Below are 14,853 nucleotides of genomic sequence, written 5' to 3'. Positions count from 1 at the left end.
GATAAACCAACAAAGCCAGTTACTTAAGAAAAATCAATCTTCCATAGCCTTAATTTAGCCTGTATTACCATATAAACTCTGATTGGATGGTTGAGAGAATAATCATGATTATTTAATGATCTGTTTGAAAGAAGATATCTGTTAATATTTTCGTACCAGTTCCTTATGAGGTTGAAGATTTCTGCAAATTAACAGATACTAGTAGCTATTCTGATTTGATATAATCTATTAATTTATGACTAGTATTTATTCCAATATTGACTGGTATCTTTTTAAATATTACTAGAAAGTATTCATTCGATGTTAGTACTTATTTATTTTATACAATTACTTTTCATTCTATACTAGTACCTATTTAATAGATACTAGTAGTTATTCGTTAGGTACTAGTACTTATTTGTTAGACACTATCTTTTTTAATTGTAACTAGTAACATTTCTTATCTTAGTTACAACTGCTTTTTGTTATGACTTATGTTATGACTTATGTTATATCTTATGTTATGACTAGTCAGAACGGCCACTGTAGAGTTCAATAAAAAATCTTACAAGTAACATTTGGAATAAATACTAGTATCTAATAAATAGGTACTAGTATCAATTGAATAAATACTAGTAGCTAATTAATATGTACTAGTGTCTTTTTTAATAGGTACTAGTATCTATTTAATAGGAACTAGTACCTAATGCATAAGTACTAGTATCTATTGAATAAGTACTAGTATCTATTTAATAGGTACTAGTATCTAATGACTAAGTACTAGTATCTATTGAATAAGTACTAGTATCTATTTAATAGGTACTAGTATCTAATGACTAAGTACTAGTATCTATTGAATAAGTACTAGTAGCTAATGACTAAGTACTAGTATCTATTGAATAAGTACTAGTAGCTAATGAATAAGTACTAGTATCTATTTAATAGGTACTAGTATCTAATGAGTAAGTACTAGTATCTATTGAATAAGTACTAGTAGCTAATGACTAAGTACTAGTATCTATTTAATAATTACTAGTAGGTACTATTACTATTACGTGAATCTGAAAACGGTGACGGCGTGCACATGCGTAACTAATCACTATCGAAATAAGTACTAGATTCTAATGAATAAGTACTAGTCTCTATTTACAGTTTTTCTCAGTCGCTTTGGTGCATTTCTCAGATCAGAAATTAAATTCTCAAAACTACTTGTTCAACCTCCACATCATCTAGTCATTTGTGCACATCATAAAAGCAGTTTCTCATTCTTTTGAACAAGTTGCGATTGCTTTGGTACATTCATGCAATTGATTATGTACAATTATCTGCGGTTTCCAACATTATCAGTTGCAAGTGCCATGTTGCTTAAAATTTATTAAATAGTTCTCTGTGCAGTAGTCTTACCCCTCAAAACATCTAGTCATTAGTTCATCGTATAAGTCATTAAATGCAAAATGGTTGATCTAGTTGTCATAAACTGTCAAGCATATTTTCTACACATTTCTATTAGACTTTTTGTAAATGTGCCATGAATTGATGAATTGTGCAGGTGAATCTTGACTTTCACTAATGAAGAGAATGTAGATCAACCAATGAGAAACCAGTTCTCTGAAATAGCTCAAAGTTGCATTTCATGAACCTTCAATTGGCAAGCATATAAACAGAGGACAACACAAGAGTTACAAATTCTGACAATGGATGAACATCCAGGAAACGATCAGGGTCAACAGCCGAGAGGAAGGGGAGTAAGGATGCGTAGTGGAAGGGTACAGAGGCAAAACAGAGGAAGAGGCAGAAGAGGCCAAGGGCATAGGCGCATATCGGATGAAATAAGGGCCACATGTTGTCAATCATGGGCTTACAATGGCTGAGGCGGGTCGAAGGGTGCAGCCAAACATTGGGAGATCGACCGTATCCTCAAAACGTTTCGTAGAGAGAACAGGTATGTCAACCAATGTGCAATGTACTGTTATACTGTATACTTGCTGTAATGATTCATAATACAGTAGTCCATTTGTATTTTGCAGCATACAGCAAATATACTTTATGCAGATAAACTGCAAAACACAAACACACACATGTATTTTTTCAAATATATTTGTGTGTGTGCAAATTTTTCCCATATTTTATGTGAAAAATCATGTGTTTTGCATTTCTGCATTTTTCCTCCAAAGGACTGCAAGATTACCTCTTTTCACACCTCAACAGGAGGAGGCTATTTGCACCATGGTCAGAGCAAACAATGCCATTAGATTAATGGAGATATACAGAGTGCCATTATAAGACAACAACGTCTTTGAAAACATCCAATCTGTTAGCATCTCAACTATCGACAGGGTGCCGAAAAGACCCCAAATGAGCATGAAACAGCTGTACCGTGTGCCATTCGAAAAGAATGACAGAGTACAGGAGCTACTGTACCAGTATGTACAGGTGAAATATCTATGTACATACAGTAACTACAGCAACATTTTATAGTGATATCTAGTACAGTAAGCATGACCTGTAAACATTTTCTATGCAATATGTAAATTTGAAGTAACTGTATCTTGTCCAAAATGAAAATGGATGTAATTCATGAAACTAATTTTGTGTGTTCTGGGAAACAGCGTATAATGGAATTGGACTCAAGTGAACCATCTCACAACTTCATATATGTGGATGAGGCTGGCTTCAACCTGACCAAAAGCAGAAGGCGTGGTCGAAATGTCATCAGCCACAGTGCTACTGTTGATTAGCCAAGGCCAACGGGGAGGAAATATCACTATGTGTGCTGCCATTTCAGAGCATGCTGTGCTAACTCATATTCCCCTTAGGGCCATACAACGCACAGCATCTCCTCATCTTCTTGGAGACCCTCTACAGGACTCTTATCCCTGATGAGAGGGGTCCATTTCGAGATGATTTACCAAAGTATGTGTTATTTGGGATAATGTAAGATTCCATCACTCAAACGCCATCAGGCAGTGGTTTGTGACCCACTATAGGATGCTGATGGAATTCCTCCCACCTTATTCTCCATTCCTTAACCCAATTGAGGAGTTCTTCTCAGCATGGAGGTGGAAGGTCTATGATCGCCAGCCACACACTCAGATGACCCTGCTGATTGCCATGGAATGAATGAATGAATGAATGAAACTTTATTATTGTGTCATGCGTATGATTACGCCCAGCCCACATGGACTTACAAGACACCAACATTAATAAGCATAAATAAGAGTAACATATGTAACATATAATTCTGGACTAAAGTGCTGCTTGATTATGATATGCATATATGTTCTTAATTTTGGCTTTAATATAACATTTTCAAACCATTTTTCTTCAGATTTGTACTTTTGAAATGGATAAATGGCATACAGAAGAAGCGCAGCTTTGTACATTTCAATACAGTAACTGTCATCCAAACTGTTGCCATAGTATACATCAGGTAATACTAACAGAGTGCAGTGTTTTATTGACAACATGACTAAGCATTTTGACTATCTTGTTTGTGAACAATGACACATTCTGATGGCACTGATATGTTCACTGACATAAATACTTACTTTTGAGAGATGAACTAAAGATTTTGAGTAAGTTACAGGCTTTTGCAGGTCATCCAATGTGCGGTGCTGTTTGTACGAATTGTTTTGAGAATGCACATACTTCTTTGCAAATATTAAGGATGATTTGAGAAATGCATCAAAGCGACTAAGAAAAACTGTAATAGATACTAGTATCTAATGAATGAGTACCAGTATCTAAAAAATAAGAACTAATATCTAATGAATAACTACTAGTATCTCTTAAAAAGGTACTAGTATCTAAAGAGTAGTAGCCTACCTAAAGAATAAGCACTAGTAGCTAATTAATTAGTACTAGTACTTAATGGAATAGATACTAGTATCTAAAAAATAAGTAGGCTACTAGTAGCATGAAAATAGAGACTAGTAGGTTTTAAGGATTAAATGTTAAAACGGCTTGCCATAGACAGATCCCCATAGAAGTTAATGGCAAAAATGTGTTACTAGTAACAAAAGAATAGTCACTATCAAAATAAGTAATAGTATATAATGAAGAAGTACTAGTATCTATTTAATAGGTACTAGTATCTAATGAATAATAAGTACTAGTAACTAATGAATAAGTAGCCTACTAGTAGCCTATCTAATGTACGTACCAATTTAATAGGCACTATAATCGAATGAATAAATACTAGTGTCTATTCAATATGTACTAGTATCTAAAGAATAAGCACTAGTATCTAAAGAATAAGCACTATCTAAAGAATAAGCACTAGTAGTTAATGAATAAGTACTAGTAGGCTACTTAATGGAATAGATACTAGTAGACCAATCTAAAAAAATAAGTAGCCTACGTATCATGAAAGTAGATTTTTTTAGCTGCGGATTGCGGAAAAAAGGTAGTCCTACATAAAAATAAATAAAAAAAATAAATAAAAAAAACTGTTGATATCATGTTCGAGTTCATGAGTTCGCCTACCAATCGTATGAGAGGAACAGCTTTCACTCTCAGTCAAACTAATATTACTAGCCAATCAGAAGAATAATGGGGCGGGTCTTGGAAAATTTGTTGTTGAGATCCAGTTGCAAGTGCGCAACCGAGTCCTACTAAGCATAGACGCCGGAGCGGAGACGTCACGTTGGAGAGTAGCAAGCAAACATAGTCGGCAGGATGAAGAGTAAGTTTATGAAGCCTGGGGAAGACGTCCTAATTGATAAAGGTCTTAAAAAAATAAGGTCTTAAAGAAATTATTTTGGGGTGTGTATTAACAAGGTTGTGTGTGTTACCATTTGCTTATGTAACACATATTACATTTTAAATTTGGTTGAATTAATCAATATCTAAATATTTAAAGCATACCTTTTTTATTATCTTGAAATACATCATTAGAATGTCAATTTTTAACTAGGAATGCACCACTTTTTTTTCAGAACTAGGCATACCGATACTTTCATTTTTGGTACTCGGTAGTGTATTTTTACTGCATTTGAAATGATGGTTGAAAGTTTTATTTGCCATTTGTACTTATACCGCAATACAGGTACATAGGAATTTTTGTAGCAAAGCTCTTTGAGTCAACATTAAGATACAATACATAAAAGGAAAAGACATCAGAAAGAGTCAACATAAAAGACCACCTAACAAACTACACACAATAAATAGACTACACACAATAAATAGACTACACACAGTGAATGAACTACACACTATGAGTAGACTCTTTAAAAACAATTAACAAAGAGCAGTACAAATCCTGTCAAGCATACTCCCATACTAAGATTTTTGCTTAAAATTAAACTTTAAATAACGTTATTGCACATTTGATTCAATTTAGTTAAAAAGGAAGACCTTCCCAAGATAATACGTATTATTATCAGTGTTAAAAGCTTACTATATAAAGAAAAATGTCCATTTAACAGAGACTGACACATGTTTCCCCTGTTATGTCCTTCGCCATCAATCTAACCGTCGCAGGGAAAAAACTGTTATAAAACCGCACCCTGTGTGAGATAATACTGTCCGGTCTGCCAAATCCACACAGTTATCCCATTTGTTAAAATGCTTTCCACAAGTCCTCTATAGGCCTGGATAAGTGGTTTGCGGCTAAGTCCTGCCTTTCTTAGCAGCAAGTTTGTAATTTGTAATTTTTAAATATATTAGGTAGAGAAAATGAATATGAATCATATTCATTGATTTATTTTTGTTTAGCAAATATAGATTTTCTTCAGTTACTTTCATGCTTAATTAGGCCTATGCATTTTAAAATGTATTTAGCCTCTGTTTCACTGCTCATTCTATTGCTCTATCATTATTTTATCCTTTAATAGAGCAGCACATATTTACTGGCCTGGTTGCGTCAGTGGTTCAAATGTTTAGATACTAGTGAAATATCACAATTCTCTATTACAATTTTGATACAGCAAAAACTACTAGCCTAATTAATGTAAATTTAAAACATTAAAGACAAGTAAACAGTCAGTAATAAAATAAGAACAAATAATCAAATTACAAATGGCACAAATTTTCAGGTCTAACCTTAGTTTCCAGGTACAGAATTTGAATAAAGTAGGGTAATCAAATGTAAATTAACACTGCATAGTCTTCACTGTATAAATATAGACACATTTGTTACTAAAGTTACAAAAGTAATTCAATCAAGAGCAGTGAGTGTTTGATTAACATTAAAAACACAGCAGCAGGTTTATTAATAAGCTGCTGTCCCTTGAAGACCATGGATCCAATATACTAATGCACAGATTCAATATATGTTGCATACATTTTATTTCTCAACTGTTTACGTTCACTTAAAACATAACCAATTGTTTACTAGGATACTGGCTAAGATGTACGTTTTTACTAGCGATATGTGACCCTGGATCACAAAACCAGTCTTATGTTGCACGGTATTTGTGGCAATAGCCAACAAAACATTGTATGGGTCAAAATGATAGATTTTACTTTTATGCCAAAAATCATTAGGATATTAAGTAAAGATCATGTTCCATGAAGATATTTTGTAAATTTCCCACCTTAAATATATAAAACATTTATTTTTGTGAATGGATGCAGCACTATCGCCAATAGAAATGGACAACTTTAAAGGTGATTTTCTTAATATTTCGATTTTTCTGTACCCTCAGATTCCAGATTTTCAAATAGTTGTATCTCGGCCAAATATTGTCCTATCCTAACAAACAATACATCAATGGAAAGATTATGTATTCAGCTTTCAGATGATTCAATTTTTAAAAAATTACACATAAGACTGGTTTTGTGGTCCAGGGTCACATATTGACAAAAACATATATATCGATATTTTCTGAGATTTTTGAGATTTTATCCGATGATTAGACAACATTTTGTTATTGTGCTGGTACCTTGGCTTAGATTTTTACCTTCTATGGACATTTTTACCTTTATAAATCCATTTTTAAAACCTAATTATATGCACGCAACATCTTTTGTGTCAATTTCATAAATTTATTCAAATTGATTTATAATAATAAGACACAATAGGGATGTCATGAACCGGTGTTGATCTCTCTCTCTCTTACACACACACACACACACACACACACACACACACACACACACACACACACACACACACACTCACTCTCTCTCAGCCGATCTTCATCGCAATCAGCGTTTGTGCTGATTGTCTCCACATTCGTTTTCTCTTCAACCTGATTTTGCCTGCTACTTCTAGTTTCCATTCTCGTTTCAGTGCCAGATTATTGTTGCTTTGTAAGGCTCGTTCCTGTGTTATCTGCAGTTACCGTCTACTCAGCCATTCCACTACTGGATACTTGTCTTGTAGCCTACTGTCTCGTCTGCTTATACTGCGCTCTGCCCAGCCATCCTGCTGCTCGTGGCCTTTTGACTACTCCTCAACCTGCCATTCTGCAACTACTGGTCTAAGACTGTGTTATCCTCGCTGACCGCTGCTATCCAGCTCGGGGATCCCTGCTGTTTCTGTTTCATTAAGCCATGTCAATTATAATTGTGTTAACCAGTTCTGTGCCCGCCTGGTGGCTGACTGCCTTTGTTCTCTTTACAATTAAAACTTTGTTTGTACCTGCATTCGCTCTTGGGTCCTTATCCTGACAAGGGCTGTTAAAATAGTATCAACAAAATTTATTTTGCAATGGAGAGGAAACAGAAGCTGTATTTGAAGTGCCATTTAGATGCATTTACTACGGTGCACATGCAAAAAACACATGCAAATAGAAAAAAAACACCCACAAATTAAGAAAACATCTTCATCAGTTTCACAACACACGTGTGCTCCAAATACAGAAAAACGCTGCAAATAACACAGACCACAACGTAAATGTTTCCAGGGGAACCAAATAAGTGACGAACCCGGCTGGGACATGCTTGCAGCTCAAAAGTCTACTTTATTTTATTTTATTTCTTTTAAAGCTACACGGTGTAATTTTTTAAGTTGATTCTTAGCAAAAAACACTTTGTTCTTTCAAAATGATATGTGCTCATTAATGTGTAATTACTTCTACCAACTAATCAAGTATTCTCGTAAGCGTAGAATCTGCCATTTAGAAAACATACGAGCGAGTCGCTCGAATGGCGGCAGCCATGTTGCGCCTCCATCTTGAAAATACATTAGCCAAAGAGGGACATACCTGGAAATTCAAGCTTCGCCTTTCGCGTTTTTACACTCAGTGGCACCGTGACGAATGCGAGGGGGAGATTACTCGCGACTGCCGGCAGATTTGAAATAATTCGGCCACCGTAGGAGTTAAAACGCCCTCGGAATGGGAGGGGCTAGAAAGTAATATTCAGTTGGTAGTCATAAATAATTTCACCGCTAGATGGGAGAAAATCCTACACAGTGTAGCTTTAACTTTTTTTGTTGTTGTTGTTGCAAAACATACAGAGATTACATTTTTATGACATACAACTTGTATACATTATACAAAATGTATTAATATGTTCAATGTCATCAGAATACAAATGAGAAAAGAACAATGAGCTGAAAACTAAAATAAATAAATAAGAGAAAAAGAACATGAGGGAAAGATATTAGTCTATACATCAGTTACACTGTACAATATTTTTCATGTTATGTATACATTTTCATAAAGAAAAGTTTCATAAGAAATGTTAGGTAATGTAGGGTCCAAAGTTTTAAAGTTGAGACACTCACACACAGATATATAATGCCTATTTTAAAAGCTTTTTTGTAAACAGATATAAATATATTTAGTTGCAACCGTTATGTTAACAGCATTATATTTCTGTCGTAAGAACAGCTATTCAGCTGATGGACACCGTGCTGTGTTGTCATGGGAACATCCCAGGTGAAAATAATGAGGAAATTATGTTGTCTTTCGTTGCTCCCTTCATTAAGTGCGTTCCAAACGGCTACATCATGGCACACTAGTGCCCTGCTCACTCCAAAGTCCCACTTCAACGACTCTGCCGTCTGCCCTTCGAAGGGAGCAGGGCATAGGGATGCTCACGAGCAATAGAGAGCCTAAGTCCCTCCCCTCCGCTTCCGGCTCATGGGACCTTATTTCGGAAAATATATGTATGGTAGTCAATGGCGAGAGAAAACTTATCTTTTTATTCCGTCTGAACTGTGCCCTGAATTACACATATGGGCCCTATCTTGCACCCAGCGCAATTGACTTTGTACACCGACGCATGTATCATTCCTATTTTGCACCCGCGCAAAGCGCGCTTTTCCCTCCACAGAAGCACGTCGCTAAACTAGGGAATGAACTTGCGCTCCCTGGGCGGTTCAGCGCAAAAAAGGAGGCGTGTTCCGGCGCAAACGTTCCTTCATGCTATTTTGCAGGTTTAGAAAACAATTGCGCCACTAACCAGGAAAAAATAGTTTAAAGTCAGTGGCGCGTTGCGCATGTTATTCAGATGCTATTGTAAGGGCGCATGCTTGGCCATAATCAATGTAGCGTGTGCACAACGCGCATACACTTTGATTCTCTCATCTACACAGAAGCAGCAGTTTTCATTTTTGCAAATCATATATTATTACGATAGATAGATAGATAGATAGATAGATAGATAGATAGATAGACAATTTATTATAAAAGCATACATCTAGCTTACACATTTACCCAAATTATCATACGCCTTTTTAACCGAAGTTAATTTGGGTGGGTTTCTCCATCCCCAACGTCCCTGACGAGAGCGTTGCTCTCCTCGGCTGTGAACCGCTCCTGGCGCGCGCCTGGCAAATCCGCCGTTATGATAGGAATCCGCTTTAGATCAAGCGCGCCTGCTCTTAAAGGGAATGTGAGATGACGCTCTGATTGGTTTATTTCACGTTACGCCCAAACCACACCTATGAATAATGAAGCTCTTCAGACCAACCCATTTTAGATTTGCGCCTGGCGCAAGAGTCATTTATTCCGCCGGGAAAATAGCAACAGCGCCAAGACCCGCCCACAAAGTTACTTGCGCTTTGCGCTTTGACACTTGCGTTTCAGATCGTTAAAATAGGGCCCATGATGTTTGTCAATTTAAAAGATAATTATGAAAGTCAAGAAAGTCGCAGTTTGTCATAAAACAGAAGAGTAACATTTAGTTTTATGTGAAAATCGCTCAATGAACTACATCTCTCGTCTCGCACTATGTACGTCACCATCCGTTGCTCATATGTGTTCAGTCTGGTACAAAACACTCAGGCATGACGGCGTAACGTTACGATTATAACCTAAGACTATAGAAAAAATGACAGACGTTAGCTTCAGCAAAGTTAGCTTCATTCATTGAGAGAAAAGGTATGACGTCACACGTGCGCCTTTTGAGTTTGTAGTCTCTGTAATTACGTATTTTCACAGTCTTATACCTCAGCAGTTTTACATCAAACTGCGACTTTCTTGACTTTAAAATGTATCTTTTAAATTGACAAACATCATATGTGTAATTCAGGGCACAATTCAAACGAGATCAAAATATTTGTTGTCTCTCGCCATTGACTACCATACAATATTTTTCCGAATTAAGGTCCTTCGGGTGTTTGCGCACAGTATATTTCTTGTCCTATAATAATGTAGGCAACCACCATTAGTTATACACAAATAACGTAAAATCACGTAAAAGTTATAGGCCTATTTGTGAGTGAGCGATCAGCAATCAACAGCAATGCAACAGAAGTGCACGCTCTCTCTCTCTTTTACCATCAGTTAACTTTAGAAAGCTGTCTCGTTTTACGTTCTTTGCTATTGACATATCCGACTAAACTACAAACTTTCCACTGATGTCTGTGAAAAAGGGTTGTGCGCTCGACAAGCTTGCGTGTCTGGGCCACTGCACAGTTCAACCCTTTATCGCATGTGCTGGGGCACCCCCGTTGCTCCGGCGGCCCATAGATGGCAAGCCATTTGGTAGCTGGTTTGTGACTTGAAAATACGCATGTCCACATTCATTGCAGTCAGAACATGATTGTGCTGTCAGCGCGTTAACGCATGCAATTAATTTTTGTCAAGTTTAACGCGTTAAAATATTTAACGCAATTAACACAGCATCCGTATTTTCTGCCATCATTTGGCGCTAGGGTTACATTATATGACCACACTCTTATTCATGCAAATGCTTTTAAACCATCCAAGTGCGATACGAGAACAGAATGTCCTGACTCAAACACAACGCACAGAAAGACGTGCGCCAGTATGTGTGTGCACAGACAGCACCAGGTTTGAGTTCTCTTTCCCGCTTGAACGAAGAATAACACACACATTTATGTCAAAATGTCCGGTTTGTCGAGTATCCTCATAAGAGTGGTCTTAAATGAGTTAAAGTCTAAAATTGACCTTAAAGAGTTGTAAGAGAATGAGACGTGTGTGAGATCTCATGTGCAGCAGGGTCAGATCTTAAATTGACAGCAGCCACTAATTCTGTCTGTCATTAAAGTTAATCAAAACGGGCTTTTGCACTGGAGGAACCTTTTCATAGTTCTAAGCTGCTTGCCTATTGTCCTGTAGCCCATCCCAGTCTTGTGCAGGTCTACAATTTTATCCCTGATGTCCTTACACAGCTCTCTGGTCTTGGCCATTGTGGAGAGGTTGGAGTCTGTTTGATTGAGTGTGTGGACAGGTGTCTTTTATACAGGTAACGAGTTCAAACTGGTGCAGTTAATACAGCTAATGAGTGGAGAACAGGAGGGCTTCTTAAAGAAAAACTAACAGGTCTGTGAGAGCCGGAATTTTTACTGGTTGGTAGGTGATCAAATACTTATGTCATGCAATAAAATGCAAATTAATTATTTAAAAATCATACAATGTGCCTCAGCATGCACTGACCCCACTCTGTGATTTTATGTGGTCTACCACTTCGTGGCTGAGTTGCTGTTGTTCCCAATTGCTCCCACTTTGTTATAATACCACTAACAGTTGACCGTGGAATATTTAGTAGTGAGGAAATTTCACGAATGGACTTATTGCACAGGTGGCAACCTATCATGGTATCACGCTTGAATTCTCTGAGGTCCTGAGAGCGACCGATTATTTCACAAATGTTTGTATAAGCAGTCTGCATGCCTAGGTGATTCATTTTATACAACTGTGGCCATGGAAGTGATTGGAACACCTGAATTCAACGATTTGGAGGGGTGTCCCAATACTATTGGCAATATAGTCTATATATTATATTATATTATATTATATTATATTATATTACTTATCATTGTGTTCTTTGTGTGCCCTCCTAGCTACAGTGTCAGACAGATATGCCCTTCAAGCTACAGTGTCAGACGGCTATGCTGACTACTATAGCCAAGGAGACGAGATTCCTGGAAGCCCATGCAACAATGGCAGCACAAAGGCCTTCAGTGAGGTTTTCCTTCCCACCCTGTACAGCATAGTTTTCATTGTTGGCTTAATCGGAAACGGCCTGGTAGTGTGGGTCCTGATCAGATACCGTCAGAAATCCAATATGACAGACGTGTGCCTCTTCAACCTTGCCCTATCTGACCTGCTCTTTCTTGTGTCACTCCCTTTTTGGGCTCACGGTGCCATAGATGAGTGGATTTTCGGCAAATTCATGTGTCATACCATAACAGGTTTCTTCATGATAGGCCTCTATGGCAGCATCTTCTTCATGGTCCTAATGACATTGGATCGCTATGTCGTCATCGTCCATGCCCACAGTCTCTTTTCCAGAAATCGGTCTGCAAAAATGGGTTTGATTCTGGCCTCATTTGTATGGATGCTCAGTCTGTTTTCATCCCTCCCTAATATTATTTTTGCCAGAGAGAAAAATGATTCAGGCATCAAAACATCCTGTGGAACCGATTTTCCTGAAGGTTCAGCCTGGATGTCATTTACTTACCTTCAGATGAACTTCCTGAGCTTGATTATTCCCCTGATTATTATGAGCTTTTGCTATTCCCGGATCATCCCCACTCTGCTCAGCATAAAATCACAAAAAAGACACAAAGTCATCAAACTCATCCTGGCTGTGGTGGCAGTTTATTTCCTCTTCTGGACTCCATACAACATTGTCATGTTTCTCATGTTCCTGCAGAGGAAAGGCTACTTGCTTTCTTGCGACTGGCATACCGATTTGAGCCTTGCCATGCAGTGGGTGGAAACTATTGCCTTAAGCCACTGTTGCCTCAACCCTATTATCTACGCCTTTGCTGGACAGAAGTTTAGAAGAGCAGTTCTTAAAGTCCTAAAAGATCAGTTTCCATTTTGTTTCAGCCATTGCACAAATTTGTCTCAACAGTTATCAGAACACAGAAGCTCAGTCTTCTCCAGATCTTCTGAGAATTCCTCGACACAAATTGCATAGCGCAAACTTGTTCCTCCAGAGAGTTGTTTTCATTCTGAGTAGCTTATATTTTTACCATCCCCAAGTTCCCCTTTTTACTGAATGTATCGAGTTTATCTTGAAAGTTGTCCTTGTTCTGTTTTTTGACACTTTTGTTTGACAATAATGATGTATGATAACCTTCACAAGGACGCCGACTCACTGAAAAGCGTTCTTTGTTTAAATTAGCTCAAAGTTACAGTATTGCATCATATGTGTCAGGAGTTATGAATATGAAAAACAGAGTCGATATTTTCATTTAGAAAAAAATCTCCTGTACGGCTGTCATGAAAATGCTAGAGACATTTCGGAGACATATTGATAAATTCTCATGTTTTATACTCATTTATGTCAAATTTCTATATGGAGTAAGATGGTGGTGTACTTTCTCTTAATTAATTACACAAAAATACAGCAAGATTCTTAAACTCTATTACTAGAAAATGAAGAACAAAGAAATGTGCATAATGTGTACTTTGTTTTTAATGTTTTTAATTAGTTTATGAAGCCACTGAATCTTAATTGTTACATAATACATTGTTATATTATAATTCCATCATATTCTGTGCAGGCATTTAGCTTACTTTCCTGTAAATAGAAAAGCCTGACAATATCACAGCTAAATACCCATAAGTATTGTGGTATTCTGCCATGTTTCTCACAGACACGTCCCCAACTCGTAAGTCAAGTCAAGTCATCTTCATTTATATAGCGCTTTTAACAATGTAGATTGTTTCAAAGCAGCTTTACAGAGATAAACGTATAATTTAAGGTATGATTGTTTTGGCTTTATAGCAGTTCTTTAATAAAGTTATTTTCCAGCTAAAGTTAGTTTTGATTGATTTGCTTCCGTCGCAATGATCATTTGTTATAAAATTAGGGGCCGCTAAGACGACACCATTCTCTCTACACAAACTTTAAACGCGAACCTGTGAGAAACGCTGATGGCATTAAGAATTGGTTCTATAGTTATGTGCGTTTGAATATATGTGCGCAGGTTTGTAATTCCCTACAAACCAAGCCTAAACAAAGTACTGGTGTTTCCTTATAATTTTGATACAGAATTTTATTTTATTTTATAAGTAAAAGGGATCCTCCATAGGGAGAGACTAGTTGGCACTTCAGCACTGCATTGTCATAGGGTCCAGGCGAAGGTCCTTCATCAGATCTGGATATGGCCTGGATCCGGCAGGCTGCGGGAAAACCTCGGGATAAACAAAGACACTAAAATTTGCGTATATCAATCAACGTAAATATCAGGGATTAAAGAAAATCCTCATATTTACGACATTCCAGGAACTCCCTGACATAAACAAAGCTTCCAGAGATCGATATAACATTCAGATAGACACTTTTAAAATATGGTGTATGGTTTATCTATGTTCTTCATGCCATGTTTGGTATTTTCGTATTAGATTATATTTATAATGCATTGCTATTTGACATAGCCTTTATCATTGTGCAGAATACTATAAAATAATACATTTTCTGTCTGTTTTGAAGCCACATCCGATTACAGAAGGTTATTTAAAAAACTCTACTTGCGTTATAAAGTTAGTTTTAAGCAAA

The 14,853-nt window shown here is 36.9% G+C and overlaps 1 protein-coding gene across 1 annotated transcript; it reads left to right on the top strand.

Annotated features, from left to right (window-relative positions):
• Positions 1–4,546: 4,546 nt before the first annotated feature.
• On the top strand, positions 4,547–14,111 carry LOC311066901 (C-C chemokine receptor type 5-like). The gene is made up of 2 exons (XM_084088345.1): positions 4,547–4,663; positions 12,182–14,111. Exons 1-2 carry the CDS (start codon positions 4,657–4,659, stop codon positions 13,264–13,266), a joined length of 1,092 nt encoding a protein of 363 aa, XP_083944471.1. The 5' UTR covers positions 4,547–4,656; the 3' UTR covers positions 13,267–14,111.
• Positions 14,112–14,853: the final 742 nt, after the last annotated feature.

This window comes from Abramis brama, assembly GCF_963993115.1.
Source record: "Abramis brama genome assembly, chromosome: 17".
Taxonomy (NCBI): Eukaryota; Metazoa; Chordata; class Actinopteri; order Cypriniformes; family Leuciscidae; genus Abramis; species Abramis brama.
This window is presented reverse-complemented; position numbering and strand designations above follow the sequence as displayed.